Here is a 22584-nt window from a genome sequence, read left to right on the forward strand (position 1 = left end):
GTAGATTTGTTTATTTGCCTTTGCTTAGTTTTACGGAAAGCTCTCGCTGTTTTGCTAAGCCACAGGAAGAACTCTCAAGAGCAGTGTAACTGGAAATGAATGGCTCTGTCTTCGTTTCCGTAGGGAGCACTCAGTGAATTCAGCATCAAAGTTAGGCTTAAAAGAAATCCAGACATGTTAAACTATGGAAAAAGCACAGTTACAGCAAACAAACAACTTTAACTTTGTTCTGTGTAGATGCCAAGCAATCACCCTACCCTTACAATTAGTGCCTAATAGTGCCTTACAATTTACCGCCCCTGATTGGGTCAAACTGATTTTTCATACAGTTTAAGGCCAGAAGAGGTCAATGTGATCATCTAATCTGACCTCCTGCATAACAAAACCTTGCCCAATAATTTATGTATCAAGCCCATAATTATTATTTTTTTTAGCTCTCACACATCTTTTAGCTAGATATCCAGTTGGAATGACTTCAAGTGACAGACAATCTACCATTAGCAGGAGTGTTGTAAGCAAGACAGGAGAAGTAATTCTTCCACTCTACACAGCTCCAATAAGACCTCAACTGCAGTATTGTGTCCAGTTCTGGGTGCCACATTTCAGGAAACATGGGAACAAATTGGAGAGAGTCCAGAGAAGAGCAACAAAAATGATTAAAGGTCTAGAAAACATGACCTATGAGGGAAGATTGAAAGAATTAGGTTTGTTTAGTCTGGAAAAGAAAAGACTGAGAGGAGACATAACAGTTTTCAAATACCTAACAGGGTGTTACAAGGAGGAGGGAGAAAAATGATTCTCCTTAACCTCTGAGGATAGGACAAGAAGCAATGGGCTTAAATTGCAGCAAGGGAGGTTTAGGTTGGACGTTAGGAAAAAAATCCTAATCGTCAGGGTGGTTAGGCACTGGAATAAATTGCCTGGGGAGGTTGTGGAATCTCCATCATTGGAGATTGTTCAGAGCAGGTTAGACAAACACCTGTCAGGGATGTTCTTGATGGTGCTTGGTCCTGCCATCAGTGCAGGGGCCTGTACTTGATGACATCTCGAGGTCCCTTCCAGTCCTATGATTCTGTCATGGGTTAAGTGATGTTTTTTGTTGAGATGGCTGGTGCTAGTAGCTGGGTTTGGCTCTGTTTTTTGCCTCCTTCCTCTGGCTGCACAGTTCTCAGCTCTAGGATACCGCTGCTTCTGTAGGCCACGCACCAGGCTGCACAGCCTTTAGAATTGCTTTTCCCCCTGCCCTAGGTCTGAGCTGTGTTGGGGGCAGGGGAGTGAGATGAAAACTCCACGGTGTTTGGGTGAGGGCAGAAAGGGAGTGGCAGCAGTAAGAGGCAGAAGGGAGCAAATTGCATGGAAAAGAGGGGAAATGTTTGACTGGGCGTCATGGGTCTGAAAGGCAGCGGGCCTAGGGTTTAGGCTGTGATGCCTCAGACCACTTCAGTCTCTCCATTCCTGAGGAGAGCCCTGTTGGGTCATACATATAAAATCAAAGGATCCTAGAAGGAGCCTGGCATGTGGTTGAAACTTGCCCGTAGCTCAATGTTATTAGTTTTACAGTAGCGACTGGAGGTGCAAACTGAGACCAGAGCCCCAGAGTCCTTGATTTCAATGGGGCTTCTTACAGTCTAAAGCATGTTAAGCCTGTGCTTATGTTTCCTTGGATTGGGGTTAGCGAGCTCAGTACCTTGCTGGTCTGAGCTCTTATTCTGGGTGAGCTGAGAAGTTGGGAAATGTCTGTTGATCCCAGGAGAGCTGTTAAAGCAGAACTGCAAAGAAACTGGAAGGATTTGACAGCTTTATATGGCATAGTGTATGGATGCGGTTGCTTAAGGGATACTAAACATCACACTTCAGGGCTTAAACCAATCTCTAATTATTAGAGATCATGGCAGGATGTGGGCTGATTATTCCACATCTGCCTATTGAAGGTTATTAAACCTTCTTTTGAAACCTCTGATACTAGCCACTATCAGAGACATGATAGTGCACTAGATGGAGCTCAGGTCTGATCCAATCTGGCAATTTCTATGTGTTTATTCAGTGTTTCATAAAAAGGCCGGTGAATCCAAATGCTTCTGCAGACCAAATTCCTTCTCAAGAGAGAATCTGAACCAGTGGGTGCTGCCTCATTCCAAACGGAGTGACCGTAGGCACTTATCGGCCAAAGAGGGGGTGCTCGTGACAGGCGGGTGGCGAGGCCGTTACACTGAAAACTGAAATCTGAAGTCAGATTTGATTCAGGTCTCTCTTAAACAGCTATAAACAGATGCAAATCAAGAGGAACTGCACTGAAATCCCCTGGAGTTCCATCTATGTAAAACCTGTGTAAACCAGATCATCATAATCATCATAATAATAAAAACCTCAACCACAACAATATACTCCACTGTACAGAGCTTTCTCCATGGGGTACTCCTGGGGGAATTCTGCAACAAAACAATATTTTTAAATTCTGCGTATTTAATTTGTCAAAATAACACTATATAATCACACCGGTTTCAATTATTTTGGTAATTTTTCAAAATACCTGCCAGCCACAGGGCCCCCCTGGCCCAGACACCTGCACCCCCTACCATCCCCCAGAGCCCAGCTGCAGCCTTCCAAGCCCAGACACTCACACCCCTCCCTTTCCAAAGTCCAGGGATCCAGAGGGAGAAACAACCTGATGCTGGGCCCTGTGCTTGTATGGAGTTTCCTGCATGTCACCTCCTCCTTTCAGGGTGTGCCAGGAACCCTTCATCTCCATTTCCCTACCCTGGCAGCATCTCCTATGTGCAAGCTGGGAGCTGGACTCTGCTGGGTCCAGCGGCCCCTAGTGGCAGCCAGCAGCGCTGCAATGCCAAATCTGGGGGAAAGGGAGGAAATTCTGCACAGAATGTTAATGTGGTGTGAATTCTGCATTGTGCAATGGTACAGAATTCCCCCAGGAATAATGGGGAGAATAAGTGAGAACAAATAATCATGTCACTTAATACACTGCTGGTAGATGCTCAGATATTAAGGTGATGTAAGTCTATAGAGAATAGAATCAGAAATTGGAGCTTTATTTTGGGCCTCCTTCCACCCAAATGCGGAAGATCAATTATCCTTGTGAAAGAAAACAGGAATAGAAATAGTGGGCATATGAGTAAAAATCTCGTCTCGCACCCCCACTCCCAACAGAACAATATATCTGAGGGCAATTATTCTGTACCCAAAATGTCTGTCTGCAACGTGAGTCTTAGTTACTTAATTGTGCGATTCTGTCATCAAGAGATCTGAAAACTCCAGGGAATCTGTCTTGGCTTTATAAGCTAGCAATAAACACTTCATCTTAAAACTCCGTCCTTTTACTAATGTAAATCCTTCAAAGTCTTTCAGTAAATGCCAGCTTTCATCAGCAGGTAGGGTTATATTTGAATCAAGCTGGGATAAATTATTAGAGTTCAGGTAGTTTGAAGTCAATTGAAGTTTTGCCACTTGTCTTTAATAAGATCAGGATTTAGTGCAAAATATAGTCATATATGCAACTGACATGAAAATTATCAATATATTTCTAACCAGTAAAGCAGAACTAAATGACAAACTCACTTTTCTTCAACACTAAAAAAAATGTCCATGTGGCTCTAAGTTAGTGGTTCTCAGACTTTTGTACTGGTGACCCCTTTCACACAGCAAGCCTCTGAGTGCGACCCCCCCCCCCCATACATTAAAAACACTTGTATATATTGAACACCGTTATAAATGCTGGAAGCAAAGCGGGGTTTGGGATGGAGGTTGACAGCTCGCGACCCCCCGAGGGGTCCCGACCCCCAGTTTGAGACCCCCCCCCCGCTCTAAGTACAAAGTATGCACTGTATAGCACGGAGGTAGTGCCACAGATAAGGCTGAGTTTGCTTCTACTTAAGCAGAGATTCACTGTGGTGTGCTGAGGTCACTGCCTTTCATGCTGATAATATTAACTCCTTGTTTCCTTGTACGCCCCTATTAATCTGTCTGTGTCCAGCTGTTCCCTCTTTAAGCCATGTCCTCCTCATATTTACAGCACTACGCCCTGACTAAAGAATGAATTTTCTGAGAATTTGCTAGTGAATCTGTTAATTAATTTCTGAGTTAAAATTAATTTTAAAAATATGTCCTTTAAAAATTTAACACAGTGTCAATCCATTTATTTCTCCCTAAATAACCCAACCCAGGTCCTCCCTATTTCAATGGAAATGACCAAAGAACTAAGTCTTGGGTGGATCTGGGGCAGTGGGTGGTTTTTGAAAAGAACTTTTTAGGTCTTTTTCCCTGTTATTTTACTTAACTGAAAATGTCCCCTTCACAGCAAGATGTATTAACAAACCACTATTGATAGTGTCATAGTCTTTGAAACAATTCACATAGTAATTTATTTCTAAATCACTGTGCATGCAAGCTCGTTTTCATTAGTACTGTCTAAAGGGTTGCCACTTTTCCCAAAGGCAGGACACACAGCCTCAATTGCTCTGGGACTGGCTGGTGGAGCTCCAGCACCCCCCTGTGTCCTGTTGTGAGCTCCTATAGCAACTGCCAGTAATTGTATGATCTCATTTTGAATTGTTTTTCCAAGGTCGTGGGGTGTGTCCATTTCTTGGGTGGTGACTCTTAGATGCTCCTGGAGTACAGCATCAAACTCAGCCATCAGCTCCACAATTTTAAGGAAGTTTCCATTGTTTGGCACATGCAGCTGATCTGAAGTGCCACGCAGTGCTAGGTTTTGGGTAGCAAGCATTCTCACCATGGCAATGAGCCTTTTCAGAACATTTTGCCAGTAAAGAGACTCTGATGCAATCTTCTCTTGATGCTGATCATCTATGGTGGCCTTTAACCTTAGACTCATCTCAAGTTCTTTCCACCTATGGAATGCTCTCTGGTGATTTGCTGCCTTCTCATGGCATGCCAGATTTCTAGCCAGATTTTTCCAGTCCTTTGTTCCTGTAGAACCCAATGTGGCTGGAACATTAGACTGGAAGAGTTTGCAACAAAAACAGTATGCAGCATTCTGGGCTTTTGAGTACATAAGCCATGGCCTCTCCACTTTGTCACCATTGGGGATTTCACACCCGTAATGTGTTGGAAAGAAACTTCTATTTTCATTGTCTTTGGGGAACATGAAGTTTTTCACCTGCTGTGGCCCGTGCAGTACAAGGAAGTCCCTCAGGCTACTGCTCAAGTGGGTCCACAGTCCTGGATCATCTAGATTTAAGGAACTAAACTCAGCAGCAGCTGTTTCTTGCGCCTCCACCACACTCTTCTCTGATCTACACTTTTCTTCAGGAATGTGCATGGTTACATCTATTGGAGATGGAGATATGGATGCTGCAGTAGCTGCCAGGTCACCTGCACTCTGACTAACTGGAAGATCAGGCATCTCCTCACCACTCACATCCTCATTGGGGCCGGAAGGCTCACCGTGAACATTTGCGTCTATGTGTCTCAGGAGAGCTCCTTCCTGCTTAAGTAGAAAAGCTTCCTTTGCTTTCTTTCTTTTTCTGAATGCTGCCCCAGATGGGCGTTTTCTTCTTTCACTCATGACTGCTGTTCTGTGCCAGCTATAGTGGCTCTCAACACTCAATTGAAGGGGACAAATAAGCAGGCTGGTAGCAGGGCCTGAGTGAGGGAAGATATCAGCGTCTTAAGGGCCTAACTGGCTCCTTCTACTTCAGTTGACTGCCTGTTCTCCTCAAGTGGGTTCAGGGAAGCAGCAGGAAATACGAAGCTCCCTCACAAGCTGGTGTGAATCAGTCCAGGGTCCTGGGGGTGCTAGAGAGGTACATAAGAGGCTCCTCCTCCTCTCTCTTCCTGCAGCTCCTGTTGCTTTCTGTTATTCCATCTCACCTTTTCTCCTGCCTGCCTGTTATATCTCTTGTGCCCTCCTTCCTCCAGCCCAGCACTCCACCATCTCTGTGTGTCTAGAGCAGAGAGAATACCTATGCACCAGCAGCAGACACAATTTTCTACACTCTGGGTCCTAGTGGCGCCCATCCACAGTCTGTCACCTGAGGCAGCCGCCTCAGTTCGCCTCATGGTAAGGCCAGCCCTGTCCTGTGGGCACGGAGAACCTGACTCCCATTGAGGTCATCCAGGGAGGCTGGATGTGGACTTTACAGGAAATAGACAGTCAGGACAGCATAATCCACTGAAAAAACGGCGTATTGCTAATTGCAACGCAGGCTCTCACTGTGTGGCTCTTTGTCCTGCCTCTGCTGTCTAGAGCGTGAGCAGAGCTTCATGAGACAGCTGCTGCGGCTGTGGCCAGCCATCTAAGCGAGTTTTCTATCGTCTCGCTTCTGGCTGTGGATGCTCGACTGCAGCAGCTCTGCAGAGGTCCCAGCCTCGCTCTCTAATGTCCATTCTCCCCTTGCTTGCATGGTGATTCATGGACCATTGAGTAGCCTCGTGAAAACATCCCAGTTGTAGACACAGGCACCAGCCACCGATTCCCCAAGCCAAAGTCCCCTTCACAATCCAAGGAAACAGCCTGGGTTGTCTGGAGCGCAGGGTTTGGCCCCTGGTGACTGCAGACACTGCACCTGCCGCACAGCGACTCCTGGGACCCCTCTAGCCTGTCAGCACTCGGCTCTCCTGCATTCTGCTGAGTGGCTGAGATCTGGGGGAACAGAAACCCTTTGTTAGAGACGGAAAATCTCCTCCCAGGAACACTCTGTCAATGGCTGCCAGAGGCCTTCCCTGTGAAACCCCAAATGCGCAGCCCCTCGGATTCCCACAGGGGAGATCTCAGCTCATTCACTTGTCACCCATGGCTGCAGTCTCTGACAGGGGGAATGAAGAGGGGTTTTTGCCAGTGGTCCCTTCTACAGCGCCCATAATGGGCGGCGGTTTGGCCTGGTGATGTAAGGCCCAGGTCTGAGAATCAGGGCTCCTGGGTTCTGTGACAATGGACAGGGGTGTGATCTAGTGGGTGGAGCTGGATTGGTTGACACTGAGTGAGAGGGGCTTGTGCTGAAGGACCCTGGTTCAATCGCCACCAATTCCTGTGATGTCTACACGTGGCCATGATTTTACTTACCTATCAGTGTAGGTTGTTTAGCCTATTCCTGGAGACATGTGTTACATCTGCTGCTGGCCATCCCTGAGATGTAGGTCCTTCATCCACACAAGGACATGGCACATCAAGGTCAATCCAGCAGCTCCCATCCAGTCTTCACTTCCACAATGGACGGCGAGTCTGAGCCTGACCAGAGAAAGACAGGGTGGTGTTCTTCAGGGGAATCTGCTGGAGCTCCCGTCTCCCCTGCTCCACCTCACACCCCGGCACCCTAAGGGTTTTCCAAAGATACCACTAATCTCGGATAAACAAAGCAGCTGAGATGAGGTCAGTGTGAGTGGATTTACTGAGCAGTCTCATTCTAATGGAAGAACAGATTTCTCCCCTGCTCTAGGGAGATTCCCATAGGAAAAAGTCTCTGATGGTGGAGGCAATGCAAACCCTCAGCACCTTGAATTTTAGGAAATCAGGACTCGGGGAGTTAAGGGGTGTCTCTGTCCTGCTGGAGGGAGCAGACCTGGAGAGCAGAAAGGGCACTAGTGGCATTGTAGGAAAGACAGTGACTTCTACCTGTGAAGGTGGCTGAAGCTTCTTGCAGACATTAGAGTCCAGGATCCTTACATCTCCTTCAGGGATCCTTTTCCTAGGAATAAAATAAGGACACCACACAGAGAATGACATCTGTAGCCCAGGTCTGGGATCCAGGGAAAAGGTATGATCTCAGCCAGGCTACATACCAGGAACCTGATTTTTGTCCCAAGAGCCACAATTACCCAGATGAGCTTTTCTTCCCCATTTGCTCTCAGGTTATTTACTCATAGTAGTCATTTGTTTGCTTTGCCGTGTTTCCACCCTCCGCATCTGTTCATTGGTTTAAGTAACATTCTTTCAGTTTTTGCTTCTGTTTCCTCTTATTACAATGTAGCATCTGCTTAGCACTTTTTAAACAAATCAATTAGAAACAAAATCCTGATCCTACACTGAAGAGGAAGGTTTCTGAGAATTTGGCTGCAGAACTTTAGTGTCTGCATATTTCATTCACTATTATTTATTCAAGTGCAGGTCTGATGCAATCTGCCCACCCAAGAATGCCCATATGAAGCATGGGGTGCCCTTAGAATACCTCTTAAAAGAGAAGAAGAGAGTAGATTAAAAGGTGGGGAAATCAACCAATGCATCAGCACTTCTCTGCATCATTGAAGCACCAGTCATGGGAGCGAGAACAGGTTAAAAATCCCCATAGTTTTTTCCCACTAGACAGCCATCCAAAAAGAAAAAGGCCTTCAGCCAATTATTTCCTTACACTCTGAAGGGGTGAAATTCAGTCCTGTGCAGACAGCCAGGGCAAGGTCTGTGCATCACAGCGGGTTTAAGTGGCACTTCACTGCACAGGTACTGTGAGATTTCAGTGGCACAGTTTTCCTCCTGGATTGGAACAGCCAGCTGGAATCCTGCGAGGTACAGAGCAGAGAGAGGTTTGCGCCACAACGTTCACCTCAGAGGATGAGCTTCTGCAGACTTTTGGGATGTTCCCATCTGAGGAGGATGCTTTTGGCCAGCCCCAGTTCAGAACTTTCAGTCACCTCAAACGGTGATTCTCTGGCACAACTCATCTAAAGTAGCTGAACTTTTTAGGCCTTGCCCCCATCTCCGACACCCCTTGCACCTCGCCTTGCCCTCTAATAGCCCCGTCCCTTCTCTTGATCCCTGCCAAGCCCAAATACAGAGCCTAGCTCATGCTCCTCCTCTCTTAGACCCTCCCCTTACATGATCCTCCCCTACCTCTGACAGACTGCTCACTGTGCCCTTTACCCAGCTCCTGGAGGAATTATGGCTCCTCAGAACAACCTGGGAATGGGCGGTTCCTACCTCTGTGTGGGGTGCGTGGTTTTCCGTCTAAGCATCACTGAGAGTCAGCACATCTCGATTTCACAGGATGAGGCTATGGCTCCCCAAGCTGGGCCAGCTGCAGGCTGCATTGCTGTGGACAGATCTCAGACATTGGAAGACAGAGGGGGAGGAAGCCCCTGCTCATTCCCGGTTCAGAGATCCCCATCGAAGACGGGCCAAGAGGGGAGGAGAGAACGAAGGGCAGAAAGTGAAGCTGCCTCTGTGGGGAGGGCACTCCTGTAAAACCCAGTCCAGTTCCCAGATCTCCTCCACATTTCCAGGTGTGACTTTGGAGAGGTCATTTCATCACCTTCATTCCCTGTCTGTAAAATGGGGGTAGTAGTCCCCCCCACAAGGAGGAGAAGGGAGGACAGTCCCATTGTCTGTGAGGGGCTTGGTCACTCTGGGCACGGATTGTGCCAGAGTGAGGGAAGGGACCCAGAGTTTGCTCCCTAGAGCCAGGGGAGGAGGATGGGATCAGAAGGTCATCCAAGGGGGATGGGTCAGGAACTGCTGCAACAGACGGGGCTTAGGGATTCGGTCAGTGCCAGGGACTTGCTACCTCCCTTCAGCAAATGGCTTCCCTCTTGTCATCAGCAGTCCGTATAAAAACTGACTCCTTCCTAGTGTCCTCGAGGGGCTCCCTTCATTCTTCTTGAATGTAATGGATTTGTTGACCCAGGTCGATAGCTGGGAAGTTCGGAGAGGCCATTAGTAGTGTGGCATGAAATCAGTGGGAAATCTATAGTTAGCAAAACAAAGGTGTCATTGGCCTTTGGAAATTTGGAGCTGATCTGTCCTCTCAGCCGAAGGTACTCGTGCACAGAGGGATGAAGCTCGCCATCTTGGTCAGGTGATCTAGGAGAGTCAGTTCCATCATGTGGCCATTTGAATGAGTGAAATTCTTGGCAATGGCTGCCATGGACGGAGCAGGGTCTTCAGAGGCCTGAGATGCCAAGAAGTTAGGTGCGTGGTGCCTTGGTGAAAGCGCAGAAGTCACGTGAGTCAAGCTAAGTCTGAATTTCAGCCCACATCTGGCAGCACCAAACAAAGCAGGCCCTGGTGGTCATAGTAGATGCGTCTACTTCCACGATGAATGCTGTGCGTCAAAATAGATGCAGTGGTGAAGGCAATTCTGAGCTGTTTGCGGGCTTGTTGGAACTTGGATGACCAAACGAATGTGGCCATTTTGTGGAGGAGAGCTCTCCTGGGGTTTACTGGCTCTGAGAACCCTGGGCCGACGCAGCAGTAAAGCTGGTGAAGTCTAGGAAGCGCTGCTCTTCTTGAGGACTTCAAACTTTGTCCCATTTATGAATGGCTTCCACCTTATTTGCATCAATCGTAACACCTCCTGGGGAGAGGATGTACCCCCAAAACTCTGTGGAGAGTTGGCTGGAGGTACGCTTTTCCAATTCTGTGTTGAGACCACGCTGCCGAAACCTCTCCAGGTCCAGATGAGGTGTGTGTGCTGCTCTGGATTCTCCGAAAAGAGGAGTATGTCACCTGAATAGATGACACTGCTCCCAGATACATCACTGATGAAGGGTTGCAAGGTCAGGGGACCGTTAGTTAGCTCCAATAGCATATCAGACAATTAAAATGTCCATAGTGTGTTTTGAAATCTGTCTTCCATTTGTCCCTTGCCCAAATGAGTGTTAGATTGGAAATCCTCGCAGATGAAGTTTGATGAAAACCTTTGCAGATTTCCTGGGAGCCAACAATTGTGAGATTCACAGCAGGGGGTAATGGCCTGGACTTGGACACTGGCTCTGGTTCTGCTTCTGCTTTGTTGATGGACTCTGATCTCGGTTTTGATCCTGGTGTGTCCCTGGATCTTGATTCGAGCACCAGTCTTAGCCTAGGTGCCATCCTGCACCTCGCTGCGACCTAGGCTCCTACCACTGGACCTAATTATCAGTTGCAGCATGTGACATCAGGTTGTGCAACTTTTTGCATAAAAGCAGGCTCTCCGCAAGTAAGTGGCCAGATCACTCCAGGTGTGAACCATGGCCTCACTACATGAGCCTGGTCTGGTTCTGCCCCTACTGGAGTTGTGCAATGGAAATGTAGGGGTTCCTTTAACCAACCTCCGTCCACCATTCTTGACTCGGACACCCGGCAGTACTATAATGGTCCTACCATCAATCAAACCCTAACCCCCGCCTCTTGACCCCTTAAGCCCCACCCCTTGACCCTTAGTCCCTCCCTTCTGTCACTGGAAGTCCCACCCCATGGGGGTGTTACTTCCGGGGTCAAGGTGACCACATGACCGGAAGCAAGGTGTGTCATGTGACCCCTCTAAGAACTCCTCCCACCACCCTCTACCAATCAGGATGGGTTTCATCCCGAAAGGACCACCCCGAGAGGAGATTTGACCAATCAGGGTGAGTTCCGGAGTGGGGTGACCCGTCCGGAAGTGGCTTGTGTGATGCCTCTAAGAGCTCCCCCCACCGCCCTCTACCAATTAGGATGTGTTTTGCCCCGATAGGACGGCCCCAAGAGGAGAATTTGACCAATCAGAGCGAGATCCGGGGCGGGGTGACCCATCCGGAAGTGAGCCGTACGACCCCACTAAGAACTCCTCCCAAAGCCCTCTGCCAATCAAAGTGCAGCACCATTACCCCATAAGTCCCAGCGCCGGACAGAGGAGGCCATCTCTTACCAAGGACACGTGTTTTAGAAATCATGGAAAGGCTGCTGAGTGGAAACATGGACTCCTTCACTACCCCCGTGAGAACTTTGGACTTTCTTTTAGCCCCGAGGCCTCTCTTTGTCCACCCCCTTACATGTGGAATGCGATCACGGCTTGGGGGAGTCACCGGCGGACAAGGTGAACGGAAAAGACGTCGCACAGGTAAATGAATGATTAAGAAGCGACGGTCGAGGAGGAGGTGTAATGGGTTAGGAACTGGGGGTTGTGTAAATCTAAAAACAAGCAGTGGGGTGCTTACACTATTTCTTTTCTGAAAGTTTTAATGAAGCATCTTGGTTTGTTTTCAAGGAGCTGTATGTCTTTTAAATAAAAAATAAATTGTTTGTGGGAACCTAGCTCTTGTGGGGTTTTTTGTGTAAAAGTGACCCATTTACAGCAAAAAGCTGAAATGTATGTTGTGGGAGGGGAAAAAAAATCCTAAAAAAATGTGCTTACAATAAAACAAACAGGGCTTGTTCAGACATGTGTTTGAGTACAATAGAGTGGCACTGAATGGGTTTAACTACACCTCCCCCCCTCACTGAATAGCCAGGGTGACTGCGATTACTTACCCTTGTTGCCATAGGGTTAAATTTGATGGGGGTGCACCCATAGTAAGGGGCGTGGGTGGGTGTGGATGGTGAGTTCTGATTAATATGAAATGAAATAAAACCTCAGGAATTCGCAGATGCGATTGGACAGTTTAAATATAACCCCTGGAGTTGGCAGAACTCTATTGGACAGTTTAAATATGACCCCAGGAGTTGGTGGGACACTATTGGACGGTTTAAATATGGCCCTGGAGTTGGTTGATTGCTATGGGTTATTCTTTCTAGAACCCCCCCCCCCAAACTTTAAGCATGAAAGAAACATGTTTAATAAAAAAAAAACCCAAGCCCCAAGACATTCATTGATATCTGCAAAGGGCCCCCCACTTGGAAATGGGTACTGTTCAATACTGTAAGAAGGCCCTACAGAAAAATTTATTTTAACTTACAGAAAAAAAAATAGCCCTGTTGTGCAGACAACTTGGTTCCCCCACCCCAGATCACAAAAGGGTGTGCTATGGGAGAGGTGCCTAAAGTCCTTAAGGATCTATTCTTTCAGAGCTGTGGTGATTAAATTAACCGGCTAGCTACTATGTTGAAGTCTGTTTGAAACAATGGGCTAAGATGCTATAAAAAGCTCAGGTATGTTGGAGACTGTCCTTTTCAACAGAAACTTTCTTGAATGGCTGCTGGACTGCAGAAAGAGGTAAGGCTTGCTGTCTTTAACTCTGAAATGCCACTCTTTGCCCATGCTGTCTTAGGAAAATAATGGTGTCTAACTTCATTGCAGTGTGATCTGCTTAGCATGGAACCAGTAACTTTAAGCTGCAGTTCACCAACAGGCCAAGGTAAAAACCATTTTAACTATAGTTGTACTTAATACTGTTTTAAAAAACTTTAGGTATTACGCAGGTTGTATAGGGATTTGGTGGCAATACTAACTACAATTTGTTCTTGTTCTTTAACCTGAAGGCCCAAACACACATGGGGGGGAACAGAACAAGCATGTGCTTGCAACACTTTATCCCATAGTGAAAGGGAACTTTTTTGAAATTGGCTTTTAAATGCGTGGGGGCGTTATTGAAAAGTATTTTTTTTTAAAATGTGCTGTTTTATGTGAGAGGGGGTCTGTGCAAGGCATAGGTGTAGGTTTTTTAAAAGTACTTGGTTTGTTTCAAACTAACAGGTTTTTTTTACTGTGCATAATGTGATGTGTTTTTAAAATGGGTTTGAGGCAATTGGGGGAATAATACTAACTAACCCAAAGGCCCAAGCACACATGGCTGTGGGACAGAACAAGCATGGGCCATTTAAATGCATGGGGGGGAGGGGGTTATTGAAAAGTATAGGGCTGCAAACTTGGTTTGGGGTGTTTTATAAAGCTGCTGTTTTGTGTGAGAGAGGGGTCTGTGCAAGTCATAGGTGTAGGTTTTTAAAAAGTACTTGGTTTGTTTCAAACTAACAAGGTTTTTTACTGTGCAAAATATGTTTTAAAATGGATTTTAAAAGCAGTTTGGTTTTTTATTCTGCAAAATGAGATGTATTTAAAAAAAAATGTTTGTGGGTTTTTTGTTGTTTGTTTGTTTTGTTTTGTTTTGTTTTGTTTTTTAAGTGGTAGAAATAAACTCAAAACCTGTGTTTGTTGTACAGCCTGAAATGGATTATTTGTTTTAAAGCTGTGACTTCTTAAATAGAAAAACACCTTAATGAATATTTTATTTTTTAAGTTTACAAGATGGTTTCATGTGTTTTATAATAATGTTGTTTGCTCCGCAGTACGGTCAAAACATGAGAGATCCTTAGACCAGAGGGAAAACAAGCTCAAAAGAAAAAGGAAAGAGACAGCTGAAAAGGAAAATTCACCAGCATCAGTAATTGATGGATGGATGAAGCCCCATAAATATATTTTGCTTATTGGTTTGGTTGTTCTATGAGGTTTTGTATTTTAAGTAAATGCATAGGTGTGGGTGAGAAGGATGGTAAAGTTCAGTTTTGTAAAAAAATTTTTTGTTGTCCTCCCCGAGGTATTGCAACAACACAACCACAACTCCAGTTCCTTAGCGGCCACTGCCACACCAAACCCTGAGGAAACTGTGAGTGAAAACACCCACATTCACAAACCCAGAGCATGCGCTCTAGGGGCTCTGAAGGTGCGCAGAACCACACACATTCACAAACCCAGAGCATGCGCTCTAGGGGCTCTGAATGTGCGCAGAACCACACACATTCACAAACCCAGAGCATTCGCTCTAGGGGCTCTGAACGTGCGCAGAACCACACACATTCACAAACCCAGTGCATGCGCTCTAGGGGCTCTGAACGTGCGCAGAACCACACACATTCACAAACCCAGAGCATGCGCTCTAGGGGCTCTGAACGTGCACAGAACCACACACATTCACAAACCCAGAGCATGCGCTCTAGGGGCTCTGAACGTGCGCAGAACCACACACATTCACAAACCCAGAGCATGCGCTCTAGGGGCTCTGAACGTGCGCAGAACCACACACATTCACAACCCCAGAGCACGCGCTCTAGGGGCTCTGAAGGTGCGCAGAACCACACACATTCACAAACGCAGAGCATGCGCTCTAGGGGCTCTGAAGGTGCGCAGAACCACACACATTCACAAACCTAGAGCATGCGCTCTAGGGGCTCTGAACGTGCACAGAACCACACACATTCACAAACCCAGAGCATGCGCTCTAGGGGCTCTGAACGTGCGCAGAACCACACACATTTACAAACCCAGAGCATGCGCTCTAGGGGCTCTGAATGTGCGCAGAACCACACACATTCACAAACCCAGAGCATGCGCTCTAGGGGCTCTGAACGTGCGCAGAACCACACACATTCACAAACCCAGAGCATGCGCTCTAGGGGCTCTGAACGTGCACAGAACCACACACATTCACAAACCCAGAGCATGCGCTCTAGGGGCTCTGAACGTGCGCAGAGCCACACACATTCACAAACCCAGAGCATGCGCTCTAGGGGCTCTGAACGTGCGCAGAACCACACACATTCACAAACCCAGAGCATGCGCTCTAGGGGCTCTGAATGTGCGCAGAACCACACACATTCACAAACCCAGAGCATGCGCTCTAGGGGATGTGAATAAAAAATGAAGGACTGAAAACTGCTGCGATGCTGGAGTTTGTCAGGGAAAAAAGAGTCGCACGATTAACCTAAACACAAAGTACATGGTTCTGTTAAAAAACCCCAGGGATAAATGACAAATCGCTACGCTCGCTCGGCAAATGTACCCCGGCAAAGCTCAATTCTTTCTAGAAGCTTTTGAGGATGCTACCAAAAGACCTTATGGCTACCTGGTGGTGGATTTAAATCCTTCCACACCAGAAGCTTATAGACTAAGAACTGGTCTTTTCCCTCCAGACTGGCCGGCAGTTTATACTTTGAAAAGAACAACAGCCGGGTATAAAAAGAGATGAATTATTGGCAGGCCCCCTTTTAACAGCCGGGGCTGCTGACCGAAAACCTGTCTAGCTGCGTGAAGAGAAACCTGGGCCTGCTAAAATGACTTAGCAAATCATCCCCGCAGCAAAGGAGGGCTATACTGTGTTAGGCCTCTGACGATGTAGTAGTATTTCTGGCCATCTCAGAAATAGCGCTCAATACCTTCAAAGGAAACGTACCTTTAACAGAATCAAGTGCGCGTGCTGAAAAAGAGACGCACGCTTATAAAAACTTTATGTAATAAAAGGGTTTCACTTAAAAGAAAGAAGCATCTGGTGAAGCAGTCTGGGGGGTTTATCGGCCCTCTGTTAAGTTTTGCTATCCCTCTGATAACGGGGCTTTTAACTAATCGATAATGGAGTATGCAGAAAAAATGTACCTGGTGCCCAGCCGCCAGTTGGAGCAATTAAGGGCTCTCCCTCTGGCAGAGGAAAATATTAGAACGACCGCAACTCGCTTACTGGATGCTGAAATGAAGTCTGTTCTTCAAAGAACTGACTTAGCCGAATACGAAAAGACTAAACTTTACAGCGCCGGGCTTCAAAAGTACCTAATGTATGTGAAGCAGAACGATGCAGATAAAGGGAAAATAAGTCTGTTTCTACCAGAACAGGAACAGAGTGTAACTGGTGTTTCTGGGGGTTTGGCAAAGACCTCAGACTCTGTTGCTCAGGAGGTGTTGGATCACGTGAATAAGCGTTATAAGAAAAATGCATTAGTATTGCTAAATAAACTGGGCCAGGATGAAAATATCTCTTCATGGAACGATACAGGGGCTTTTGTGTATAAAAGCTCTGTGGCTAATGGTTCTAACATGCTCGACTTAGGCAGGGCCGTCACCCAGACGCGCTCTGTTCCTAGCAGACATGTACCTAAACGATGGGGTGTGTTTCTGAATGCCATGGCGGAACTGAACGTACCATCTTCCGTCATGGGCAATGAGGTGTTCCAAAAGATCTATGTTGGCCGCAAGACCTCGACCGTCTCTTCTTAATCGTTCATTTACCTGAGCGCTGTCTTTTCCGTTCACCTTGTCCGCCGGTGACTCCCGCAAGCCGTGATCGCATTTCACCTCTAAGGGGGTGGACGAAGAGAGTGCACCATGCTCATCGGGGTGTCTCACAAGCAGTTTGGTTTTGGGTTCGGGTTCCGGCATATCCATCAACGGCTGGGCCAAAGGGCTCCCCTCGGTCGCTCCCTCCTCCTCCTCGAACTGTTGCTGATGTAGCGCTTTCTCTGCGTACGGTCAAAGACATTCGGGGCTAAAACAAAGTCCAAAGTTTTCACGGGGGTGGTGAAGGAGTCCATCTTTCCTCTCAGCAGCCTTTCCACAATTTCTAAAACATGTGTCGTTGGTAAGAGATGGCCTCTTCTGTCCAGCGCTGGGACTGATGGGGTAATGGTGCTGCACTCTGATTGGCAGAGGGCCTTGGGAGGAGTTCTTAGTGGGTCACCCTGCCCCGGAACTCGCCCTGATTGGTCAAATCTCCTCTTGGGATGGTCCTTTCAAGACAAAACCCATCCTGATTGGTAGAGGATGGTGGGAGGAGTTCTTAGAGGGGTCACACGGCCCACTTCTGGACAGGTCACCCCACCCCGGAAGGCACCCTGATTGGTCAAATCTCCTCTCGAGGTGGTCCTTTTGGGATGAAACCCATTCTGATTGGTAGAGGGTGATGGGAGGAGTTCTTAGAGGTGTCACATGACACACCTTGCGTCTGGTCATGTGGCCACCTTGACCCCGGAAGTAATACCCCCATGGGGCGGGATTTCCGGTGACAGGTGGGAGGGACTAAGGGGTCAAGGGGTTGGGCTTAAGGAATCAAGGGGGGGGTTAGGGTTTGATTGACGGTAGGGCCATTATAGTACAGCCGGGTGTCCAAGTCAAGAATGGTGGTGGAGGTTGTTTAAAGGAACCCCTACATTTTCAGTCATTTCCATTGCACAACTCCAGTAGGGGCAGCACCGGGCCAGGCTCATGTAGTGAGGCCATGGTTCACACCTGGTGTGATGGGTCCCCTTTTGCATATGGATGGCACCTAGGCTAAGAGTGATGCTAGAATCGAGGTCCAGGGACACACCAGGATCAAAACTGAGATCAGAGTCCATCAACAAAGCAGAAGCAGAACCAGACCCAGTGTCCAAGTCCAGGCCAGAGGTCGAAGCCGGGTGGTCAGACCAAAGATCATCCAAGTCCATGCCCAAGCCAAAGTCCATAGACACGCCGAAGGTCAAATCCGGGGAGTCAAAATCCGAGGGGTTGGGGAAGATCAGGAGGAGGAGGCAATGCTGGAGCGGGTGGGTGGAGGGACTGGAGCGAGGCTAGAGAAAGGCAAGGAAAATACTGAGCCGGGGTTCATAACCAAAATCTGGAGCCAAGAAGGGTCATGCCAAAGTCATAGCCAGAGACCTGAGTCAAGAGTCAAGCCAGAGGCAACAGTGAGGAAACCGGAGGGCAGGGCAGGGCAGGGCAGGGTGGTACATGCGGGCGGGAATGAGGATGGCTTACTGGAGCCCTACAGACCCCTCATCGGTGGACTCCCTTCCTAGCAATAAAAGAAGGACAGCAGGATGACCAAGATGTCTCTGACCCTGGGGTCCAAGCCAAGGGGAGCTCCCATCCAGGCTATGTGCCAGGACCCCATCACCCTCCCTGTTCATTTCACACTCACAGACCCCCGAGCTGGAGGGGAGAATAAAGGGCAGAAAGTGAAAGTGCCCCTGGGGGAAAGGCTCTAGGCTGGGACCCAGTCCACTTCCCAGATCTCCACCCAGGATTGTGTGACCAGGCCCACAGCCCTTCCTCTACGTCTCAGTTCCCACCTGCCAGATGGGGAGGATCCTTCCCTGCCCCAGACTGTTAGGGGCGAGTTTCATTCCTGGCTGGGGAAGGGTTCAGATACCAGGTGGGTGGATTGGGCCCGAGGTGGGGGATGGTCAGACATTCGCTGCGTCAGGGGTGACACGGGCCCTGGGAAGGTGTGAGCAGTGACGACAGGGGAGGGGCTCCATGTCAGGCCACCCCTCCCAGACTGCAATGGCTATTGAGCATAACCCCTGGTTCTGCGGATGCTCTCATTTCTGGGCCAGCCCCACAGCCTGATTCTTCCGAACCATTATCTGGCCTGGCCCCAGCTCCAGGGGTCGGGGTGGGGCAGGGTGTTGAGAGTGAGGTGCTCAGCCTTGGTTTCTCTCAGTGCTGTGGGCTCTATGGCCGCTCCCCCCAGCCCTTCTCCCCCAGGCACAGTGAGACAGGGCAGTACCTGCGGCAGGGGCTGGGAGCTTCTGGTCATGTGAAGCGGGGGGGGGGAGATCTTCAAGTCTGCCCTGGAGCACAGCCCCTCCAGTGCTTCGGGCACCTGGCACATGATCTTGATCTCAAAGAGCTCATGCATCACCTTTTCTGCAATCTCCTCCTGTTGCAAGGGAACAAGGATCAATCAGAGACTTGGACACCCACGAGAACGAAGGGTATTAACGGCACCGGGAGCCAGCAACATTTCCTCCCCACCCCTCCCCATGTCTGAGGGACGGATTCCCCCACCCAATCCCCGAGGAGAAATCTTGTCTCTTCTCTAGTGACTCCCATCCCCTCTCCCACCATTGTGGAATGAACTCCTGCCCCCACTCCTCTCAGTCCCCCCCGAGAGCTGTTCTACCTCCCAACCCAGCTGGGGATTCAGCTCCGCTCCCCAGAATCCCCTCAGCCGCCCTCGCCCCCTCCAGCTGAGGGGGTGGGAGGCTTTGGGCAGTAGTGCCGGGGGGTGAGAGGAAGTGGACACCTTTCCCCAAGGGACCCCCAGTCCTTAACGTGATGCCATGGACAGTAGCTCTGGGGAATGGGGCACTTAAGCAGCCTCTGCTGACTGACTCGTCCAGTTCTCCCAGAGCAGGTGGGGGCTGTGATAACATGATACCAGAGCACTGGAACTGGTAGGAACTGGCCTGAGGCCCGGAGGGGTATGAGAAGCTCACAGAGGTGGCTAGGGGAGTTGGCAGCCCCTAGCATGAGCAATGGCAGCGTGTCGTGTTGATGTGATGCCTGATAGGAAATAGCCTTGCTGGAGAGCTGGGTCTGCCCTGCTTTGAGCTGCTCAGGGGACAAGCTGGCACCTACCAATGGCACCTGCCTGGGTTCATCCTCTCCTTGCTCCCTGGTCAGCGCATGGGGATGGGATGGGAGTGATTTTCAATGGCCTGGAGGTGAAAGGCCCTGGGGTTCCCTCCCCAGTTGATCCCTCTTTGGTTACCTCGTCCCCTATCAGCTGGCCGGCTTTCCCCAGGATCGAGTATGTGAGCATCAGCCCAGGCTGGCTGACACGGATCTGGGGGTGGTCTATGGCCTGCAGCGCCGCCTGGAGAAAAGATTTTTTCTGATCTTCCGTGAAGATCTCTCCAAAGACCTAAAACCAACAGAACCAGAGCCCTTGCAATGGCTCAGAACCAGGCTCCAAATCCCTCTGGTGGCTCACAAGGTGGAGAAGAGTCCTGGGGCAGCCAACCTTTGGGGTCCCATGGACCAAGGAACCCCCTTCAGTAAGAGGCTGCAGGCACTGAGGCCTCCGATAGCTCTTTCTGGAGCAGGATTCACCGCAGGTGCCATGAGATGCTGGGAATGTGTCTCCGCACTCTGAACCCAGCTCCCCCAGACACTCTACTGCTCCCAGCAGCGATAGCTCCTGCAGCTCACCAGCTAGAGGGGAGGGGTCTTTTAGATCTGGTTCATTCCCACGCCTCACCCCACTGACATTCCCAGGAGCCTCACATACTCTGCTGGAAATAAGTAGCAGGCTCTTGCCCTGTGTCCATGACACACTCACTGCAGGGGGAGACAGCTCCACACCTGAGCTGCTGCAATGCACCGGCAGAGAGTCCTTACCTCTCCCACCCTGGCCAGGTTTTTGTACCCCACACGCTCGGTGTCCTGGAGCTTGTCCTGGCACCACAGCTCTCTTCTTTCAGTGATGTTGAGCCCTGGGGGAGAAAGACACACCCATTGGGGAGGTTTGGCATTCCGCTTTCACTGCCACTTTCCTTCTGGGTGCACACTGGCCAGGGTCCTTGTGGCATCCACGGCCCAATGGAATCGCAGGGTCCATACCAGGCAGTTTAGTACCAGAAGGGGGATTTGTTTCAGTCATTACAGTAATCATGTGACCCTTAGAGTCATTGTGCTCTGGGAGTGGGTGCCTGTTAATGGTGGTGTCTAATACTGAGAACCCCCCACACCCACTGAAGTCAGGATCTGGCCCTGACTACCCAACTGGTGACACCCTACAAGCTTTGTGTCCATCCCCTGTGGTCCCTGCTCCTGCCCCTGCCCTCATGATGGGCTCTTTCCCTCCATGTCTCTCAATAGCTCTGTTCCTGTCCCCTCACAAGCTGGCTGCCCTGTGGGTGGGCTATTTCCCTGGGCTGGGGGACAGAGCCGGGCTCTGAAATAAAGCAGCCAATTTCCCTGGCACTTTCACACTCATCTCCCTAATTCAGAGAGAGGGGAAGAGAAAGAGTCATCATCTAAGGTGGGATCGGTCTCAGAGGAGGGGGCTTCTTACTGTAGGGCCCCATTGCCCAGCAGAGGGAGTCTCAAAGGAGGGGCCTTGTTTCTATTGGGGTTCCTCTTCCCCGCTACAGTGGGTCTAAACAGAGAGGCCTTAGTTCTATTGGCGTCCCAATGGCCAGATGGAGCTAGTCTCCGAGAGGCTCGTTTCCATGGGGTCCCATTGCCCAGCTGGGTTCTTACCCCTCTTCTGCACCAGGAGCCTGTGCAGCCCATGTATCCCACCCCTGGCTTGCCGGCTGATGTCGTTGGCTGGGTGGGCTACATGGAGACCCAGCTGCAGCACAAAGTCGCCTGCCTTGGAGAAGTCCGAGGAGGTCTGGTGGAAGGAGGAGGAGAGGGGAATCCATCAACATTCTCCCTTCAGCTCCCCAGCGCCCCTGGGCCAGAGCTCTGCTCCCACCCCTCTGTAGGAGGCGCTGGGCGAGAGGAGCGAGAGCTCTCTGCCCCCAAGGGAGCTTGGAGCAAAGGGACCAGGGCAAAGGCCCTCTATGAGCACTCACTGCCTAGCTGCTCCAGAATAACAAGGACCCTGAGGCCAGGCACAAATCTGCCAGCCAGTGGCCTATGGAACGCAGTCCCTTGCAGACCCAGGGGGGACCAATTAGCCAGAGGATGAGGAACTTGACTCAAGCCCTGACTCTGCAGGATGCTAGGGTCAAAGGTCACTTACGTCAAATCCAGGCAGGGAGCTGGCAAATTCAAGTAGGGCAGCGCTGCTCTGTATGGCCCTAGCTCTCTCCCGGGCCCTTTTTGAATTGAGCCAGACATGGACGTGCTGCGGGAGAAGGAGGCAGGGGAGGGTCAGTGGGCAGGCGTACATGCTCTACAAACGAGCTTCTCCCACTCCCCATGGGGCTTAGATCTTGTGCTCAGGGTGGAATAGCTGAGCGCTGGTCACAGAGCTTGAAAAGGGGGTCCATGACACTGCCCACGTCTTGCTGGGCACAAGCTCATCGTCTCTCCAGGCTGGGACAATGGTCAGTCTTGGGGCTGGTCCATTTGCCCTGAACCCCTGATCCATGAACAGCCCGTCAGGATCCAGGCACAGGCCCTGGACCCCAGACCCCAGCTGCACAGGCCTTGGTAGCATGAATGGAACGGCCGTGAGAACAATCCCTCCGGGAACTGCAGTGTCCTTAGGACAGAAGAGCTGATTCCCTGAGGCTCCTCCTGTATCTCAGGGTCTCCCTAGAGAGGAGCCAGAGACTTTTCTCAGAGGCCCATGTCCTGCATCTCACCGGGGTTTCAGTCTCTCAGTCCCCAGCCAGGCCTGGTGCTCACTGTTAGTGCTTAATGCAACCGGGCAGAGCTCTGGCTGACAGTCCCAGCTCCTTCCCCCTGCACTGGCAGCTCTGGGAACGTGTGGCCGGCTGGGTCCAAGCTGGAAGGACACAATGGA

General features: G+C 49.6%; 1 protein-coding gene and 1 pseudogene across 3 annotated transcripts in view; both read right to left on the reverse strand.

The window, feature by feature from the left end:
* The window catches only part of LOC135877972 (up-regulator of cell proliferation-like), a 778396-nt pseudogene that overhangs the window by 78743 nt on the left and 677069 nt on the right, over positions 1-22584 (reverse strand).
* Positions 1-22584, reverse strand: part of LOC135877424 (olfactory receptor-like protein COR8) — a 99793-nt gene that overhangs the window by 3794 nt on the left and 73415 nt on the right. The window contains exon 1 of one of the 3 annotated variants that reach the window (XM_065402855.1): positions 2325-2345. The exons of 1 other annotated variant lie outside the window; for it this stretch is intronic. In XM_065402855.1, the coding sequence (XP_065258927.1) occupies positions 2325-2345 (21 nt within the window). Of the gene's footprint in view, positions 1-1970; positions 1983-2324; positions 2346-22584 lie in introns of those variants that run through there. One more of the 3 variants, XM_065402856.1, reaches the window with a different exon arrangement.

This window comes from Emys orbicularis, chromosome 4, assembly GCF_028017835.1.
Source record: "Emys orbicularis isolate rEmyOrb1 chromosome 4, rEmyOrb1.hap1, whole genome shotgun sequence".
NCBI classification, from domain to species: Eukaryota; Metazoa; Chordata; order Testudines; family Emydidae; genus Emys; species Emys orbicularis.